The 16681-nt window shown below is 44.8% G+C and overlaps 1 protein-coding gene across 1 annotated transcript in view; it reads left to right on the top strand.

The window, feature by feature from the left end:
• Window positions 1–528: 528 nt before the first annotated feature.
• ST8SIA4 (ST8 alpha-N-acetyl-neuraminide alpha-2,8-sialyltransferase 4) overlaps window positions 529–16681 on the top strand; it is a 102423-nt gene continuing 86270 nt past the window's right edge. Inside the window, exons 1-2 of the mRNA XM_084833802.1 lie at window positions 529–924; window positions 10768–10899. Of these exons, the coding sequence (XP_084689928.1) occupies window positions 812–924; window positions 10768–10899 (245 nt within the window). The 5' untranslated portion in view covers window positions 529–811. The remainder of the gene's footprint in view (window positions 925–10767; window positions 10900–16681) is intronic.

Raw genomic sequence — 16681 nt, 5'->3', positions numbered from 1 at the left:
TTGAAGCTGCCCATCAACAGGACCCGGACAACAGGCAGAGCAAGGCACACACATCTCCTGGTCACAGTCTTCCCTGCTATGGTGAGATGTACTGCACTGCTATTTAAATTATACTAATTATTTCTAAAGTTGCATCTGTGCATGTACATTAGCATATGCAGATGTTATGCAAACAGGCGTCTTTTTCGCTGGTCCTCCTTTGGGCCAATTCAGAAGTGGCCACCCTCGTGAACTCGTGGGCACTTACTCCTGCGCAGTAGGATCAGGGTTGCAGGAAAGCTAGAGGAGAAGCTAGCTGCTTACCGCGTCCTCTTGGTCTCCACTGGGCTTCTGGAGCGGTGGGAGCTGTGGCGGCAGCAAAAGCAGCGCGCACCGCGCTTCTCTCCGGAAAACGTTTTGTAAAGTTGGGGAAGCAGCGATCTCCGCCTCCTCTGGCCACCTATTGGCCGGGTTTTGCTCATCATTTCCCCGCCAGGGAAAGGGAGGGGCTAAGTGACGCCCCGGAGACTGGCGGCTGCCGCCTCTGCTGTTACCTAAACGGGAAGGCAACGTGAGAGGATCACGGAGAGGCAGGAGCCGAGTGATCTTTGGAGCGCGTGGGCTTTCGGCAAGAGGACTCTGCCCGGGGGAAATAGCGGCGGCGGCAGCATCGTCGAATCCCGGAGCGTCAAGCCAGATTTTATTGCATTGATTTATTTTTTGCGCGATCGTTGCTTTTATTTGACCCCCCCCTTTTTTCTTTCCCTTTTCCTTTAAAAATATCGACCCTGCCAAACAAAGGAAGCAGTCGGGATTTATATGTGCGGGAGACATGCGTTCGGTCAGGAAGAGGTGGACTATCTGCACGATAAGTATCCTCCTGATCTTTTACAAGACAAAAGAGATCGCAAGAACCGAGGAACACCAGGAGACACAACCCAGCGGGTAAAGGCAGAGCGTCGCTTCCTCGCACGCAGTCGACAAAAGGGGGAGAGAAGAGAGCGGGGATGCGCGCGCGTCGAAACGGTGCCGGAGAGGTGCCGCTTCGCTTTCCCCTCCTGCCTCGCCGGCTTTCCATTCCTCAGACGTGCCTCTCTTTGTGTGTGCGCGTGTTGTGTGTGTTTCGGTCTGTCGCCTGCGCGCTCGCCCTCGCGTAATGAAGCGTGCGGATCGGGTTCAGGAGATAACCGATTCACAGCGCTGAAAGAACCGTGGGGTGTCTGGAGAGAAGTTAGGAGCAAAAAGGTGATCCGTTGCACAGATGGCTCAATAGCTTCTTGATCCCACGCCACACGCCGGCTGGGTAGTCGAGAAAATATTATTAAATCGAGGGGTTGGGGGTCTTTCAAGATTGATTCGAAAGTAGCGAGCCGTTTGCGGTGCAGAAAGCGGTGTCACTCCGGATCTGTTATGTTGCTGTGCTGACAAGGGGGAGTGGCATTCCGCTCAGAAGTTTATCTCAGATGATTTCGGCAGGATCTGTCAGCCTGATCCCAGACTCCCATTCAGTGGGCGTCACTCCCAAGTAACTGTGCATAGGATCGTGAAGGTAACAGCTGAGTCGCAGCATGTTTCTTTTGCTTCTAACACGCCTCCTCCCCTCACCCCTCCGCCGTCAGCCGTAGGGCAGGAGGTCAATAGCTCCCGCGCAGTCCGATCCTAAACACGGTCACTCCGAAGCATTGATCTCAAGTGCCTCCCATGGATGGGGACTTGCACCTTAGGAAACGTGTTTGGGATTTTAGCGTTACTCGATCGCTTTGAAGTTCTTTGGGAGGTTCGTCTAACTTAGCTAGTTGATTTAATGGCGGGTAAGGAGAAGTTCCCTGGGACTCTAAAGATAAGCCTTTACATTTTCGTCCCTTTAGAAACACGTATCTCCTGTCTTACAAAGAAACCCTTCTCTCTTACAAAGACCTTTCTTTCTTTCTTTCTTTCTTTCTTTCTTTCTTTCTTTCTTTCTTTCTTTCCACTCTTTGTTGTTCTTGTTGGTATTAAAACAGAACCTCCAAAACCTTCCCATCTGGGGCTTTGTTAGGGTTTCCCTTCTGTCAAGCGCCGGGCGATGATTTTTTTTTCTTTTTAAATCATTTTTACTTCAAAATCTTCTGCATAATGTTGCTTTGTCCAAGATCTCCTATATTTCCCCCCGAAGTTTAAAAAATAAATTAAAAACACAGTGGGTTTGTTTTAACATCCTAGACATGACTGCGTTACCTTCTCACGGGCTTGCTGACCTAAAGAAAGCAACGAGAGTGGTCGTGGTGGGATCTTGGGGGCGGGAGGTGGGGTTGTTTTCTTTATGTCGCTAAGAATACCGGACAAGATCGGAATATTTGTTGCTGCATTCTTTCCTTGACGCTTGCAAGCCTTTTCAAATGTGGCAATAGCTAATGCTAAAGCAGGCTTGATGTCCGTTTGGGGATGGAGCGCGTGTGGATGCCTAGATGGGGGTGGAGAGCATGATGTGCTCTGGAAATCCAGCAGGATTCATGTGCACTGGGAGAGACGACGAGCGATCCTTTCGGAGAAACTGCAGCCCCTGGGGCGGGCATGCCTCTTCCTTGTTCTGCCTTCTTCATCTTGAAGCTTGCCTGTGACCAGTGGAAGCTGGTGGCTCCAATTGCGGTGGGGCTGTGAATCCATTCTGGGTTTTAGTCAGAGCCAGCCAGACTCGAAAGGAGATATCCATGGTGCTGAACCCTGCCCCCAAAATGGGTTCACCGCCTTGGATAGCTCCTTTAGAGTTCTGGCTGGTTCTGACTGAAACCCAGAATGCATTCATAGCCCCAGCGAAATCGGAGCCACCAGCCTCCACTGCCTGTGACAATGTGCAACCCGCCCCGCCCCCCCCCCCACCTGCCTGCTTTGCCTTTCAGTACATGCCTGCTAGCACCTTGGGGGAAATCTATGGGGGTTCCTCTCGGGGTGGGTGGGTGGAGGGAAAGAGGATACCATCCCCAGGCAGGAGGCTTGAAGTCCGAGGGGAGATCGTAGATAAGCGCGCTTTGTGTTCTTCCAGCCCCCATTTCCATAGCGTGTTTACCCTTCCTGAGGCCAGTGACCCTCGCTTCCTATTCAGTGTGTGTAGGATCGCAGCCTGCGCTCGTTCTCCCTCGGGCCGCGAGTCTGCCGCACCTGATCCCCACTTCCCCGCCCCGCCCCCCAAATATATATCCCGACAGCAGATCTAGTGCTAGGGAAAGCGAGCCATCGCCGCGCCGCTTGATATGCATCCCGTCCCCTCTCCGCTGCGAAGCTCCTTCTCCAGACAGCCGCGTAAAAAGGAGGGGCATGAGCGGCTGCGTACCCCGGAACTCTCCTGCGCCCCTCCGCCTCCCCCCCCCGCATCGCTTTCCCGGCTTCCCGGGGGCTATGCCCGGCCAGATGTGCGCACAACTGGCCACCGGAGGAGAGGGCGCGTTGGGCGCTGAAGCGGCAGCAGCGGGGCACCTTCTCCAGCACATTTTTTTTTTTTTTAAGGCGTTGCGTTTCCTCTTAGCGGTGGTTTGGCGAGGCTTGCGCAAGCAGGAAAAGCGTGGTCTCTGTGATGGGTCTTTTTTTCACGCCACGGCCAGGCTGCTGGAATACAAGAGAGAGAAAAGACGAGCTTCTTTGTTAGACCGCCAGATTTTCGCTAGACTCCTGCGTTTACACTCCTCGAAGGAGGGGGCTCAGCCCAGCGAGTGGGTCGCCTTCCCCTTTTGCAACCCCAGCCAGGACAACTGTAGAGAGTGAAACACAATGGGTTGGATCCAGACTTAGTCATACTTAGAGTAGACCCATTGAAATCCAGTCATACTTCGAGATTAAAGTCCCACTGATTTTAATGGGTCTGTTCTAAATATGACTAAGTCTGGATCCAACCCATTGTTCTGAAGTCACTCTTCCATGTTCCCTATCCATCTTTCCTGTTTCTAACACTCTCTCTCTCTCTCTCTCTCTCTCCCCCTCTCCCCCTTTTGACAAAATTAAAAGCTCCCAGATAACAGGGCTGTTTGTTTGTTTGAAGGTTAAGTTGTGTAACCTTTCTTTCCTGTGTACAGGCTTGATCTATTAAACACATGAGTTGAGTGCCTCACCGTGCAACTTGGAAGTTTGCTTTTTGTAGTTGCTCCTCAAAGCATTTCAAACTAAAGTCTAGACTCAAGCACTCTTTTACCATCAGAGTTGTGAGCAAATGTACTCCCCCCCCCCTTGAATGCATGCTTGTGGGAGAAAGGGAAATAGTAATCTGCTTTCATGATGAGGGTATGCAGAACTGAGAGTTGGTTGTTATCCTGTTAATCAGTGAGTACCTGTGGCGCTAGTTAACTGTAGGACAAAGATTTGCAGAACACTGAACCTTCCAATGGAGCTGGAGCCTATCTGCCTCCTGTCTCTGCCAAAGCACTTTACAGACCACATGAGCACTCAGCCGCAGCAAAACAGGAGTCTGTATTTTCTGTCTCCTTGTTGCCTAAGTGGGTTTTTTTGTTCTTGGAAAACTCTTTCCTTTCCCACTGTCTGTCTCCTAGGGACTTGACAGGATCATAAAGTGGTTACCCAACCTGCTGCCCTCCAGATGTTTTGGACTACAACTCCCAACATTCCTGACATTGGCCATGCTGGCTAGTACTGATGGGGGTAGACGTCTAAAACATCTGGGGCACCAGGTTGGCAAGGCTGTTGTTGGGTCATGTCACCTCCTTCTCAGTCTGAGATTGTCTGTGGGCAGTTGAGAACAAGTCTTTGCGATGCCATTTTTACTAACCTCAGATAGTGGAACTTCTTATTAACACCAGATCTTAAGCACCTTGCTCGAATGTTCCATTAACTTCAGTGGAATTTTCTAACAAGTATTTTTTTAAAAAATGATTGGCTTGTTACAGAGCTACAGCAGTGTCAACACAGCCAACAAATAGTATGCTCCCGTAAAATGTGTTTGTCTAGATCCATCACATGTTTTCATCCTTACTTTACACTTGCACATTTTATATCTGCAACGTATTAGTTAATTTTGTAACAGGTCATTTGATATCTGTTACAAAGATTTTAATTAGTTTATAGAGCGTATTTTTTCATAAAGTAAAAAAAAAGCATTAAAATAAAAGAAAATAACTATCTTATCTGTCGGTATATTTACTATGTGGTCTAGGAAAGTTGTAGTGATAACTTATCCCAAACTCTTGTCATCTTTTAAGATGCCTCTTAGTGCTACTTGGTGTAAAACCGTTAGAAATGAATGATTCGGTTTTACCAAGATTCCTAAGCTGACCAAAAGCAGAGCCTGCTAGAAGTAAAACCTAACTTCTGATTCAAACAAGGCAGTATAGAACCTGCCACTTTAGAAGTGAAGTTATGGTATGACTCATCCTAGACTATTGGCTAAGTAATGTGCAGGAAATGTTCATTTTGAGCTTTTTGAACCAACCAAACAAAGACAAAATCATACCAATAACCTTTAGCATGCCAACAGTGGGCATGTGCTATGATTTGCCTACAAAATCACAATGCCTTCTAAAAGTTTTTGTGAGCAATCCATTACATATCCTATATTTCATAGTACGCACAGGTCATGTCTAGAAGCAATGTTGGGGGCTGTGGCTATATTGGTTCCATTCCTATAACTGTAGCTTGTCGCTTGAATGCATCTCTATGCTACATTGTGCACATTTAGTTGGAAGTAAGGTCCACTGGACTCAGTGGTGCTTACTTCTGAGTAAACATGCATAGAATCGGACTGGAAAAGTCGAGAAATTCATTCTTATTATGTATACATTCTGCACAAGACAGAATGCTTTGCTGTTGGTAGCAAAAGCTTTGTCTTATGCAGACTGTGGATAAGAGATTTGATGAGTCTCCAAATGAATTGTTTTACTGAATTTGGCTTTGGTTTCCAAACTAAGTCTGGCTTGCTCTTTCATAGTAGATTTCCTTCACAGCTTTGATGGGAGGGAATAGCCTGTTCTAAGCAAGGGATTTGCTGACAATTGTAAGTAAAAAAACAAGCAATACATAAAGCAAGTGAGATTCTACATAAAAACTACAGAGGGGTCATAAACATAATGTTTAATAGTGCCAGTAAAGACCAGAGGCACCATCCAACTAAAGTTAAACACTTTGAAGACTCATTTCAGTAGGATTTAAAAGTGCTTACCTAGATCAGGAGAGGACTTCGCTGAGATCCCTAGTACGGTTTCACAGCTGCCGTAGTTGAAAAGTCTTTTTAATGACAAGTGAAGGTAAAAGTAAGCATGCTGGAGATGAGATGCTAAACCCATCAAGAGGATCTTCTTGAACTTGGATTTGGAGAAATGTCATAATGAAGAACAGCTTGTAGTTTCCCCAAAGAAGAACTTGTAGTTTCCCCAAATTATTTAAGGCTGCTTCCATACACCCTGGCATATGTCTCCTTTACTATAGATGTGAGTAAATTGTGACCTCTCTGGTCTGCTGTATTTCAAGCATTAGCACTTTTAGGGACAAAAACATTGTGAAAAGCTAACTCCTGCTCTCTGTGCCACTTCCTGAAAGTTTCTAATGGACTGCACTTAGTTCAGCATAAGCAAGACTCCTTTCCACTGCAGTTCTTGTCCATACTGTGATGCATTTTCTTCAGAAGTGTGCACTGTGGTGTGGCAGAGAGAGAGAAGAAGAAAAGCGGTATGGTTGGGTGGGGGTTGAGAATGATTTATTGTGTATTAGAAAGCGGAAAAGCATCATGTAATGAATTTTTATGTTGGCCTTTCCCCTTTGGATGTATACAAGCATTATTCAATAAAGACCATATAATTGTTCTTAATGGTATGGAACTTTAAAGATCCTGGCTCTTTATTTGAATTTTTTTCCCCGCCTGACAGAAAATGTGTATGAAATAAGCAGTAAAACTTGTTTGGTTTTTCAGTAGGTGGCACTCTTAGCTGTAAATCAATACTACACATTTGATGAGGTGCAAATCCAGCACATACTTATGTATGATCATTGATCCTATGATTTTTTCACATAATCAAATTCTAGGGTAACAAGATGCCTTGAAGCAAACTAAAAGCCTTTGTGCCTAGCAATATGTTGGATGAGATTTCTACATGCAGCAAACAGACTTCCATTTACTTTTAAAGAGCTTTGCGATCTATCGATGAGAGGCTCCATGTTCTTTGCATCTGCCTTCATTGTGGAAGACAAATTCTGTACACCTGTAAACTAAGCTCATCATCTAAGGCACCTCCTGGTGCCTTCTCCGAGGGAGGCTTGGAAGGTGGCACCAAAGGAGAAGGCCCTCCTGATGGTGGTCCCTGAATTATGAAATGAACTCCCCAGTGAGGCCTGCCTGGCACCAGCATAGTTATCTTTTTGGCGTCAGGTTAAAACCTTCCTCCACTCCCAGGCGTTTGGCAACATACGATAGGTTTTTAATCAGGTCACATGATATCATATGGATATATGTGTGTGTGTGCACGTCTGTTCTGTTTACTTGTTCGTAGCTAAACTGTTTTTATATTATGCATAATACTGTATTTTCAGGGTTTGTAATCTTTGTAAACTGCCCAGAGAGCTTTGGCTATTGGGCAGTATATAAATATAATAAATGAAATGGAATTCATGGAGCATAAGGCTATCAGCTGCTATGAGTCATGATGGCTATATACTACTGCAGTATCTGAGGCAGCATGTTTCTGAATACCAGTTCCTGGAGAAAAACAGCAGGAGAGGGCTACTGCCCTTATGCCTTGCTTTTGGGCTTCCCAGAGGCTTCTGGTTGGCCACTGTGGGATACAGAATGCTGGACCAGACAGGCTTTTAATGTGATCTAGAAGGGCTCTTCTTATATTTTTATTACTACTTTGAGATGTGTTGTTGTTCAGTCGTTAAGCCGTGTCCGACTCTTTGTGACCCCATGGACCATAGAATGCCAGGCCTTCCTGTCCTCCGCTCTCTCCCGGAGTGTGCTCAAGTTCATATTTATTGCATCGGTGATGCTATCTAGCCATCTCATCCTCTGCTGTCCCCTTCTTCTTTTGCCTTCAATCTTTCCCAGCATCAGGGTCTTTTCCAATGAGTTTTCTCTTCGCATTAGGTAGCCGAAATATTTGAGCTTCAGTATCTGTCCTTCCAATGAGCACTCAGGGTTGATTTCCTTTAGGATTGAACTGTGAGACGTAGCAGTGATCAAATCATAATACCCGTGGAGTACAAATCAAAGTAGCATGCCGATGGTCAGAGTACTCCACAACATGTCATGTTGCAGCTATGTCACATGGCAATGTGGGTTGAGCTTACTTGCTGAATGTGGACAAGTAGATGCAAGTCAAATAAGTTCAGTCAGTTAGTAAACAGAAAACTCCAGTATTCAGTACAGTTTCAGTACATTTGGAAGCCAATGTTCAGAATTAGTATGGTAGAAGTAATCTACCTATTAAATATGCAGATTGTAGGTATACATTTCAGATATACTTAGTAGAGTTTCATGGGGCATTATTTTTCCTGAAATGTATTAATTTTTAAAAATATATTTTTATCCTGATTTTCAGATAAATATTGTCTCCCAAAGTGACTCACATCAGTAAAAAACCATGAGAGACACCAGCCCATCAGAGTTACAAGCTAAAAACTTAAAAAGATAAGACAGACAAGGGAAGGGGAGTAGAAGGAAAAGCAAGATCAGTTCTTCAAAGCCAGAATGAAGTTGTGACCTATAAGTGGTCATTTATATGTAGTTTGGAACACGCTGATCTTCCGTTGCTGGTGTTGTTACTGGAATAGTGGTTCATGGCTAGGGATGGGCGGATTACTTATCCTGTTCCGGTCCGGGGTGTCCGTGGTGGGGGGGGAGGTGATCTGTCCCTCCCCCCAGAATCCTCCTCAGCTGGCTCTGCTCCGCGGCGAGTCTGCAGAGCTGGCCAGCCGGACGGGTCCGCCCACAGCCAGACTTCCGTACGCTGTAGGGCTTCAGCCGCAAATGGCATCCAGCATAGCGGACGCCATTTGCGTCCCTGCGTTAGCCGTGATAGGCTACATATATATTTACATAGCCTATGATGGCAAAGAGCAGGGACACAAATGCGCCCACTACGCCATTTCCGTCCCTGCTCTTTTCGTGATAGGCTATGTATATATTTACGTAGCCTATCACGAGAAGAGCAGGGATGGAAATGGCGTAGCGGGCGCATTTGCGTCCCTGCTCTTTGCCGTCATAGGCTACGTAAATACTTACGTAGCCTATGATGGCTAAAGTAGGGAGGCAAATGGCGGCTGCAAACCGGGGCAGCCATTCGCGGCCGCAGACCAGAGCAGTGGATGGACCGGACCAGCCGATGCCAGGTAGGGTCCGTCCTGGGAAAATTTTGCGGGGTGGCAGGGGGGGAGTGCTCTGTTTCACCACGGACTCTGGGGGGCCGGATTCTAAAGAATCCAGCCTCATTGGAGTCCATGGCGGAATTCTCTAACATCGCTATTCATGGCTAGGGATGGCGCAGGTGCCCGATTCAGTCCAGGAATCCGGTGGAACCGCCCCTCCCTGCACCCCCGAGCCCCATTTGCTGAGTCCCTGCCCCTGCTTGCCCCCTGTCCATGCTCGGCAAATGGCCTGCACTCACCCCAGCGGCCTTGTCAAGCTTTGCAGTCGACATTTCTGAGAAATAAGACGGTGCTCGCAGAAATGCACACATTTCCCCATGTGCAAAAATGCACATTTTTGCGAATGTGCATATTTGTGTATGCAAATTGTGAATGCTAATATTTTGTGAATGCTCATATTTACATATGTACAAAAACGCAAAATTTTGCAAAATGCGCATTTTGCACACGCAAATACGTACATTCACAAAATGCGCATTTTCGCGCATATGAAAACATTTTTGTCATCACCATTTTATTTTTTTTAAAAAATGGCAACCAAAGAGCTCGGCGAGGCCACTGGGGTGAGTGCAGGCTGCTCACCGAGCGTGGGAGGGGCTCAAGTGCAGTCTTTGGACCGGTGAGTGGGGGCAGGGGCTGGGCAGGCATCCGGAGAACCAGACGGGGGTGAGTTTGTGCAACCCTATGGCTCTAGAGCCATCCATCAGCCAAAGGAACAGGAGTGCCCTTTCTCTTTGTTTTGCAGCCCCAGGGCCACTGCCAGACATGGAACTGGGTGTTCTTTCTGGCAGGGACGCGTAAGACAAGTTCCCTGCAGCTGCTGTTTCTCTGGCCAGTGGATGGTGGCTTGTTCATTTATTTTTTATTAATAATATGTATATACTGCTTAATATAATAAAATCTGTAAGCTGTTTACATACAAAAACATTTTTAAAATGCATATATATACATATATTACAATATAACATTTAACATTTACAACTTACAACAACAGAGAGAGAGAGGATGCATTGTAGAATCCTGTCTTAGTAGAACAGCAATTTCATAACTGTCCATGGTCATACCCATAGGGGTATAAATATGTCAGACATCAGCATAAAGCATCCTAGACAGCTGCTGAGACCCCAGTGCTTTGGCAAAGCATTGGCACAGTGTTGGCACCTACCCCGGGTGCCCACACTGTCCAACTGGGCCTGCAAGCTGCCGTTTTAATTTCCCTGGAGCAACACTATGTCAGGTGTCCCATGGCATTGTGGGAAATTAAAATGGTGGCTCATAGCCACCACTGGAATAGGAGGGGTCTGATCAGATGGCACATTGCCCAGGTCTCCCTTAAAACCTGGAGCCAACCATGGATATAAATAAATGAAACACCACTGACGTTTGTCAGAAAAGGCTTCTGGCTAGCACCAAGCTAATTTTAACTCTCTCTCTTTTTGCATTGTGTTTCAGAGACGGTGAGATAAGTTTAAGTAGATCAATGGTCAATAGCTCTGATAAAATAAACCAGAAGAGTGGCTCTTCAGTGTTCCAGCATTCTGTAGAAAGATGGAAAATCAATTCTTCCTTGGTACTGGAAATAAGGTGAGTACCTTAAATAACACACAAAACTAATTTCTATATTGAGGTAGGTTGTAATTTGTGTGTGGGGGGGCACGCTGAATGGCAATGCAGAACCTTCTTGATTTACATCTGTTAATTTATAAGTTAACAGTGTTGGAGTCAAAAGTTTGGACTGGTAGAGTGATCTCAAGCAAGTCATTGCCTCTCAGTCTAGCCTATATCGCAGAGTTGTGAGGATAAATATGGGCATTAAGCTTCTTGGAAGAAGGGCAGGATATAAATGTGATGGATAGAAGATAAAGGAGGATATTGTAGTTAAAGAAAAAGGTTTGCATGTATGCAGTCTTTCAAAGCAGATGACACAAAATGGTGAAATAAAGAATGCTTTTAACATAGACAATTATTTTAAAGAATAAGGACATTTTGAATTTGTAGGGCTAATTTTAGCTGTGACTCTGGAGTACACACGGTTTCCGCCACGGACTCCAGTGAGGCTGGATTCTTTAGAATCCAGCCTCCTGGAATCCGTGGCGGAACGGCCTCCCCCCACCACGGAATCCTCCCGGGACGGAGCTTACCTGGTGGCAGATGCGGCGGCGGCGGCTCCGGGCCAAATCCCATTTTGGAGAAGCTCTTGAGGGCTGCTTTCTAGTGGTGGGTGAGGCCAAAGGCAAAAGGGGCAGGGCCAACAATACTGGCATATTTAGCTTAAGGCTTTTACTTAAAGAGCCTTAAAAATTTGCACAAAAGCTAGGAAACCACCAAATGATTGATGGTCATGGAAAAGGGGAAGGGGGCATGGCCATTTGAGAAACCCTGGAGAGCCAGATTTGGCCCCTGGGCTTGAGGTTATGCATTGTGTTTCAATGCCTTTGCCTTTGTACCTAGCCTATAGTGCTGTGAACGGCTATTGGGGTTTTGCATGTCTACACACACAAATTAGAATTGGGAACTTCATATTTTTCCCATTGTTAGTCTGAAACTGGGTGGACTGCAATGCAGCAGGCTGGTTGCCAGCTGCTAATTATTAACCATATGATGTAGTCCTTGGTTATATCTTCTAGAAAAGAAAGAAAACAGGGCAGGGGAAGGCTCTCTCTCCTGCAGATGATGCTGACCAAGAGCATAGTTAGTGGTGTGTCTGAAAATCCAAGAGACTTGGGAACAAGAGCATCACCTGTTGCTTAACCACTGGGTTCCCATGTGAGGAACAGAGTATGCTATATTTTGTGAAAAACTGTTAACAGATTACTTCTCTTGGACAACGTACAGGATAGAGGATATTTTAAGTCTCTGGATCAAAGTTCTCTCTTGTCCAAAATTTGTACCATTCTGTATTGAACATTTCAGTTTTATAATGTCATGGGGATGCCAGTGTCAAGGATGTCTCTTTCATTTTGATCAAACCTGGTGAAGAGTCAAATCCTAATCCATTATTAAGCTAAATTCTTAGGGCAGAATGTGGTCCGCCTCATGGCATATAGGAAATTTATCTGGATTGGTCCCAACATTTTAAAGTTGTGTATAAAGCACAAGAGAAGATATTATCAGCATAGGGCTAATTAACATATGCAAAGTGATGTTAAAAGATATTTGCAGGAAGCCTCTAGCCTGGTAGCCCCTGGAAGTCTTAGCCTGTGAATGATCCCAGGGCTTCATCATTTTGAGATCAAATAGCCAGCAGTGTTTCTGATGACTTGAATTTCATTATACTTGATTGTGTGTGCTTTTTAGCAGAATAATATCACTGCACATGCTTGGATAAGAAAAGAATTGGGACATTACTTTTCTTAAGATAAAGAGTTTGAAGAGCGTAGCTTCCTGAATCATCTTTTGATCTCTGTTGCACAAATCTAAAACCACAGTGATCTTGACATCAGCACAGTAGCACAGGGGAATTTCCGTTTTCTAAATGTGGAGGAAAAAAAACGAGTAGTATTGGGGCTCACATCTGGCTCAACAGTTACACTGCACCTACCCTTGACACCCTTGCTGTTTATCCAAAATGGATGAGAGCTGCTTAGGGTTAGTTGCTCAATGGTAAAGGAAAGACATGCTCAATAGTAGTGGTGAAGAGTCCTGGAGGGAAACGTTTATGATCTGCTCATGAAACTTAGAACCGCTGAAGTCCTATTCAGGTGCTTGCTTGAATGTGGGAGGGCTTAAAGTGTGTATTGTGATGAGGCTGTGTATGCTGGACCAGCACCCCACCCCCCTCAGTTCAGATCTTGCCCTGTTAAACTGGCAAGGCCTGAACAGGGATGTCTGAGAATTTTGTTTCTGTTCGCAAATCATGCAAACATGTCCTGTTCACAATTCCAAACATGAGCAGGAGCAGTGTTTTTCTGAGAAATGTTAGCAAATTTCCAAATTCATTTTTGAAAAACGCATACTTTTTGGGAAATGTGACTTTAAAATGCACATTTTTTTTTAAATGCATTTTTACACTTTAGTTAGTGGGGGGACGGTGAGCTGTTTACAAAAAATTGTTCAGAAATGCGCACTGTTCCTGTTTGAAATGCACATGTTTCCCATTTGAACAAGCTGAAAACCAGGTAAAAATTGAAAACAAGTGCAAGCCAAAACAAGCTTTGAAGTACTTTTCAGGGAGTTTAGATGAACTTGAAAATCACTCCCATCCCTGAGTCTTAAAGGGAGTTCTGATTGTGTTCACTTGAACACGAGTAGAACTCTCTACCCAATTGTGAGCCTGCCTTATCAGAGTCCTGAACAGGAGCACTCCCCATTGCTCCTGTTCAGGGCTTTTAGAGCAGGGCGCAAGGAAGTAGATCTCCAGATATTTTAGACTTCAGCTGCTGGTGTTCCTGACCATTGGCCATGCTGGCAGGGGCTTCTGGGAGTTGAAGTCCAAAACAGCTGGAGATCTACCTTCTGCCCATGCTGGCTGGGTATGCTAGGAGTTGTAGTCCAACATATGTAGAAGGCACCAGGTGGGAGAAAGTTGCTGTATGCTATAAGCAGTTTTGTGCCATGGTGTCAGAGTGGAAACTGGCTACTTTAAATATTAAGAACTTTTATTGTGTATGCTGCTTACAAAAATATATGTACTACAACTCAGTTGAGATCAGCAGCCCAAGCTGCCAATAGTTGGGTTACATTAAAAAAAAAAACTTCACATGGTTTTGTGTGTGTGTGTGTGTGTGTGTGATTTATCCTGTTTGGAAAAAGTGATTTCACTTGTTAGAAAAATGATCAATGAAGAATTTTAAAAGTGAAGGCTTTGTTTACAAAGATGCCTTGTAGGATAAATAAAATAATGTGGAGTTAGTTATAATAGTGGTCATTTGTCTTTTGGTAATCAATAACTCCTAGGAGAATCAAAACATAAATCTTCCATTTTCATTCCTCCTAATAAATTAACTGCAACTACAGAATATGTGAGCTTTCCTAAAAGCGTAGTTCATCAAGCAGTTCTTGAGGCTGTTTGTCTTCTTGACAATGTTAGGGATCTGTTCTTAACTACTGATCTACATAGCATGCACCTTTTAAAGTAAGATTTTTTTGAACTAGTCTGTCAGGTTCAATTGCACATCATTCACTTAATCAAAATCATTACCTCCAGTAGTTAAAAGTCACATATTTGTTTAGTTTGGAAATGGAAAGCAAGAGAAAATTGGAATGTGCTTTTCCCCAATGATATTATAATGCAGCCTCTTCATATAAGCAATCAAAATAAATTGGAAAATCAAATGCAACAACACAAGTCCACTGTCTGCAAAACTTGTGTTGCTTTTGTTATATATCACCAGGAGATGCATTTGCATGTGTTTCAGAGCAAAGCACCCCCTCCCACCAATGCTCTGTGTAATTAGAAAAAAAAGGTAATTTAAGATCTCTCCAGCTCCAAGAAACTAACATTTCATTGAGAACATAGATGTTTTAGCTAAGAGTTGATGCACAAAAACAGGTTAATCTGCAGCATTCCGGTGCTTGTTTCAGTAGAGAATGATAGTCGATTGCATGCATATGGATGTTGCACAACAGCATGGGCAATAGTTCTTTCCTGTTGAAATGCAACATTATCAGAGTGTAAGGGCAGCCACAGTTTAGAAAAGGCTGGACATGATTAAGCACAAACACAGCTACTTAGCATACATATTGCACATGCCAAGTGTTCAAAGTGCATCATGTGCATTACCACAGTAATCCTGAAAGCATCTCTGTAAGGCAGGCCAGTATGATGCCAATTATCGTATTGCAGATGGGTAGGCTGAAAGAACTGTGTCTGGCTTAAAACCACTAGTCAGCTTGTAGCTGGAGTGTGTGGGGACTTCCCAGCTCCCAGTTGTGTCCAGAGTCCTACAGCAGCTCTTAAGGTTAAAAGATCAAAAAGCCGTTGGCTTCTTTGAGTTTCTTGAGGAGCAGTAACATATTTGCCTCTGCTTGCAGAGCAAAAAGGGCTGTGCTCTGTTTGCACTTGATGTGCAGGTGGTTAAGCTAGGATTTCCTTTGAAACTCGTCTTTGATTCCACAAAGGTCCTCTTCAATATCAGTATGCCATATTATCTCCTCCAGAAAACCACAAAGTTTCTAAAGCTTCTGTACCCTTAATAGCCGTGAGTCAGGGACATGTTCAACATGGTTGCACTAACAGAACATGCACAAAAGCCCATTAGAGTTGACAGATGGGCTATAGCACAGTGGTAGAGCATATGCATTGTATGCAGAAGGTCCCAGGTTCGATCCCTGGCATCTCCAAGTAGGATTGAGAAAGACTCCTGATTTAAACCCCGGAAGTGTGCTTATTTCTTTCTTTATTTGTTAAATTTATACCCCGTGTTTCCATAAAAATTGCGCAAGGTGACTAATCGCAGTAACATCTAGAATAAAAAAAAAATAATCCACACAACATTATAAGCAATAACAAAATAAAACAATATCAATATCAGAGAAGAAAAACAATAAAAAATGGCAGCAAGTTATACATGATTAAAATGCAGACTTGAAACACAGAGCAGCTGTGACCACTCAGTGTAGACAGTATTGCGATAGATGGACCAATGGTCTGACTCTGTATAAGGCGGCTTGCTGTGTTCCGAAAGATATGGGTTTAAATCCTCACTTCCCATAGAACTCATGACGTGACCTTAGAGTCACTCTCCCACCCTAACCTACCTCCCAGAACTGTTGTGAGGATAAGAAGGTCGTGGAGAAAAACATGTATGCCACCTTGAGCTTCTTGGAGGGAGTCTGGGGAAAGTAGAAGGGACATAGCTTAATGCTGGAGCATCTGCGGAATGACCCGTGCCCAATTCTTGGCATCTCCAGGTAGGGATGGGAGAAGCTCTTGTTTGAAACCTTGGAGAGCAACTGCCAGTCATTGTAGACCAGGTCTCCATGAGGCCCTCAGCCTAATTTCGAAAGCCATCTGCAAGCAATCAGTTCAGACCTCGGGCAAGAGGGATCTATCCCTCCCTTGATAGTCTGCTCGGGGGCAGGGGGGTGGCGGGGGGAGAGATAGAGAGAGAGGGAATGGAATGGAATGGAATGGCATAAAAAGAGAAAGAAAAGGAGTGGCCCTGATTACTTTTGGTTCTAGACATACCCACGATTGGCTTCAGCTCCATACACTGCTGACATGAAGCACCTGACAGATTACTCCAAGCAAATATGGTTATAGACAGAAAAAAGTTTCCCAACCACTGGTTTAGACAGTACTGAGCGAAATGGACCAATGGTGTGATTCCGTATAAGGCAGCTTCCTATATTCCTATGAGATAGGAGTTGGCAATCTTACACAGCTCTGTTGCTGCTTCATGCTTTATCCTATTCCTATGTCAGG

This window comes from Heloderma suspectum, chromosome 2, assembly GCF_057233095.1.
Source record: "Heloderma suspectum isolate Gila_16-S chromosome 2, 16-S_ref, whole genome shotgun sequence".
In the NCBI taxonomy this organism is placed as follows: domain Eukaryota; kingdom Metazoa; phylum Chordata; class Lepidosauria; order Squamata; family Helodermatidae; genus Heloderma; species Heloderma suspectum.
This window is presented reverse-complemented; position numbering and strand designations above follow the sequence as displayed.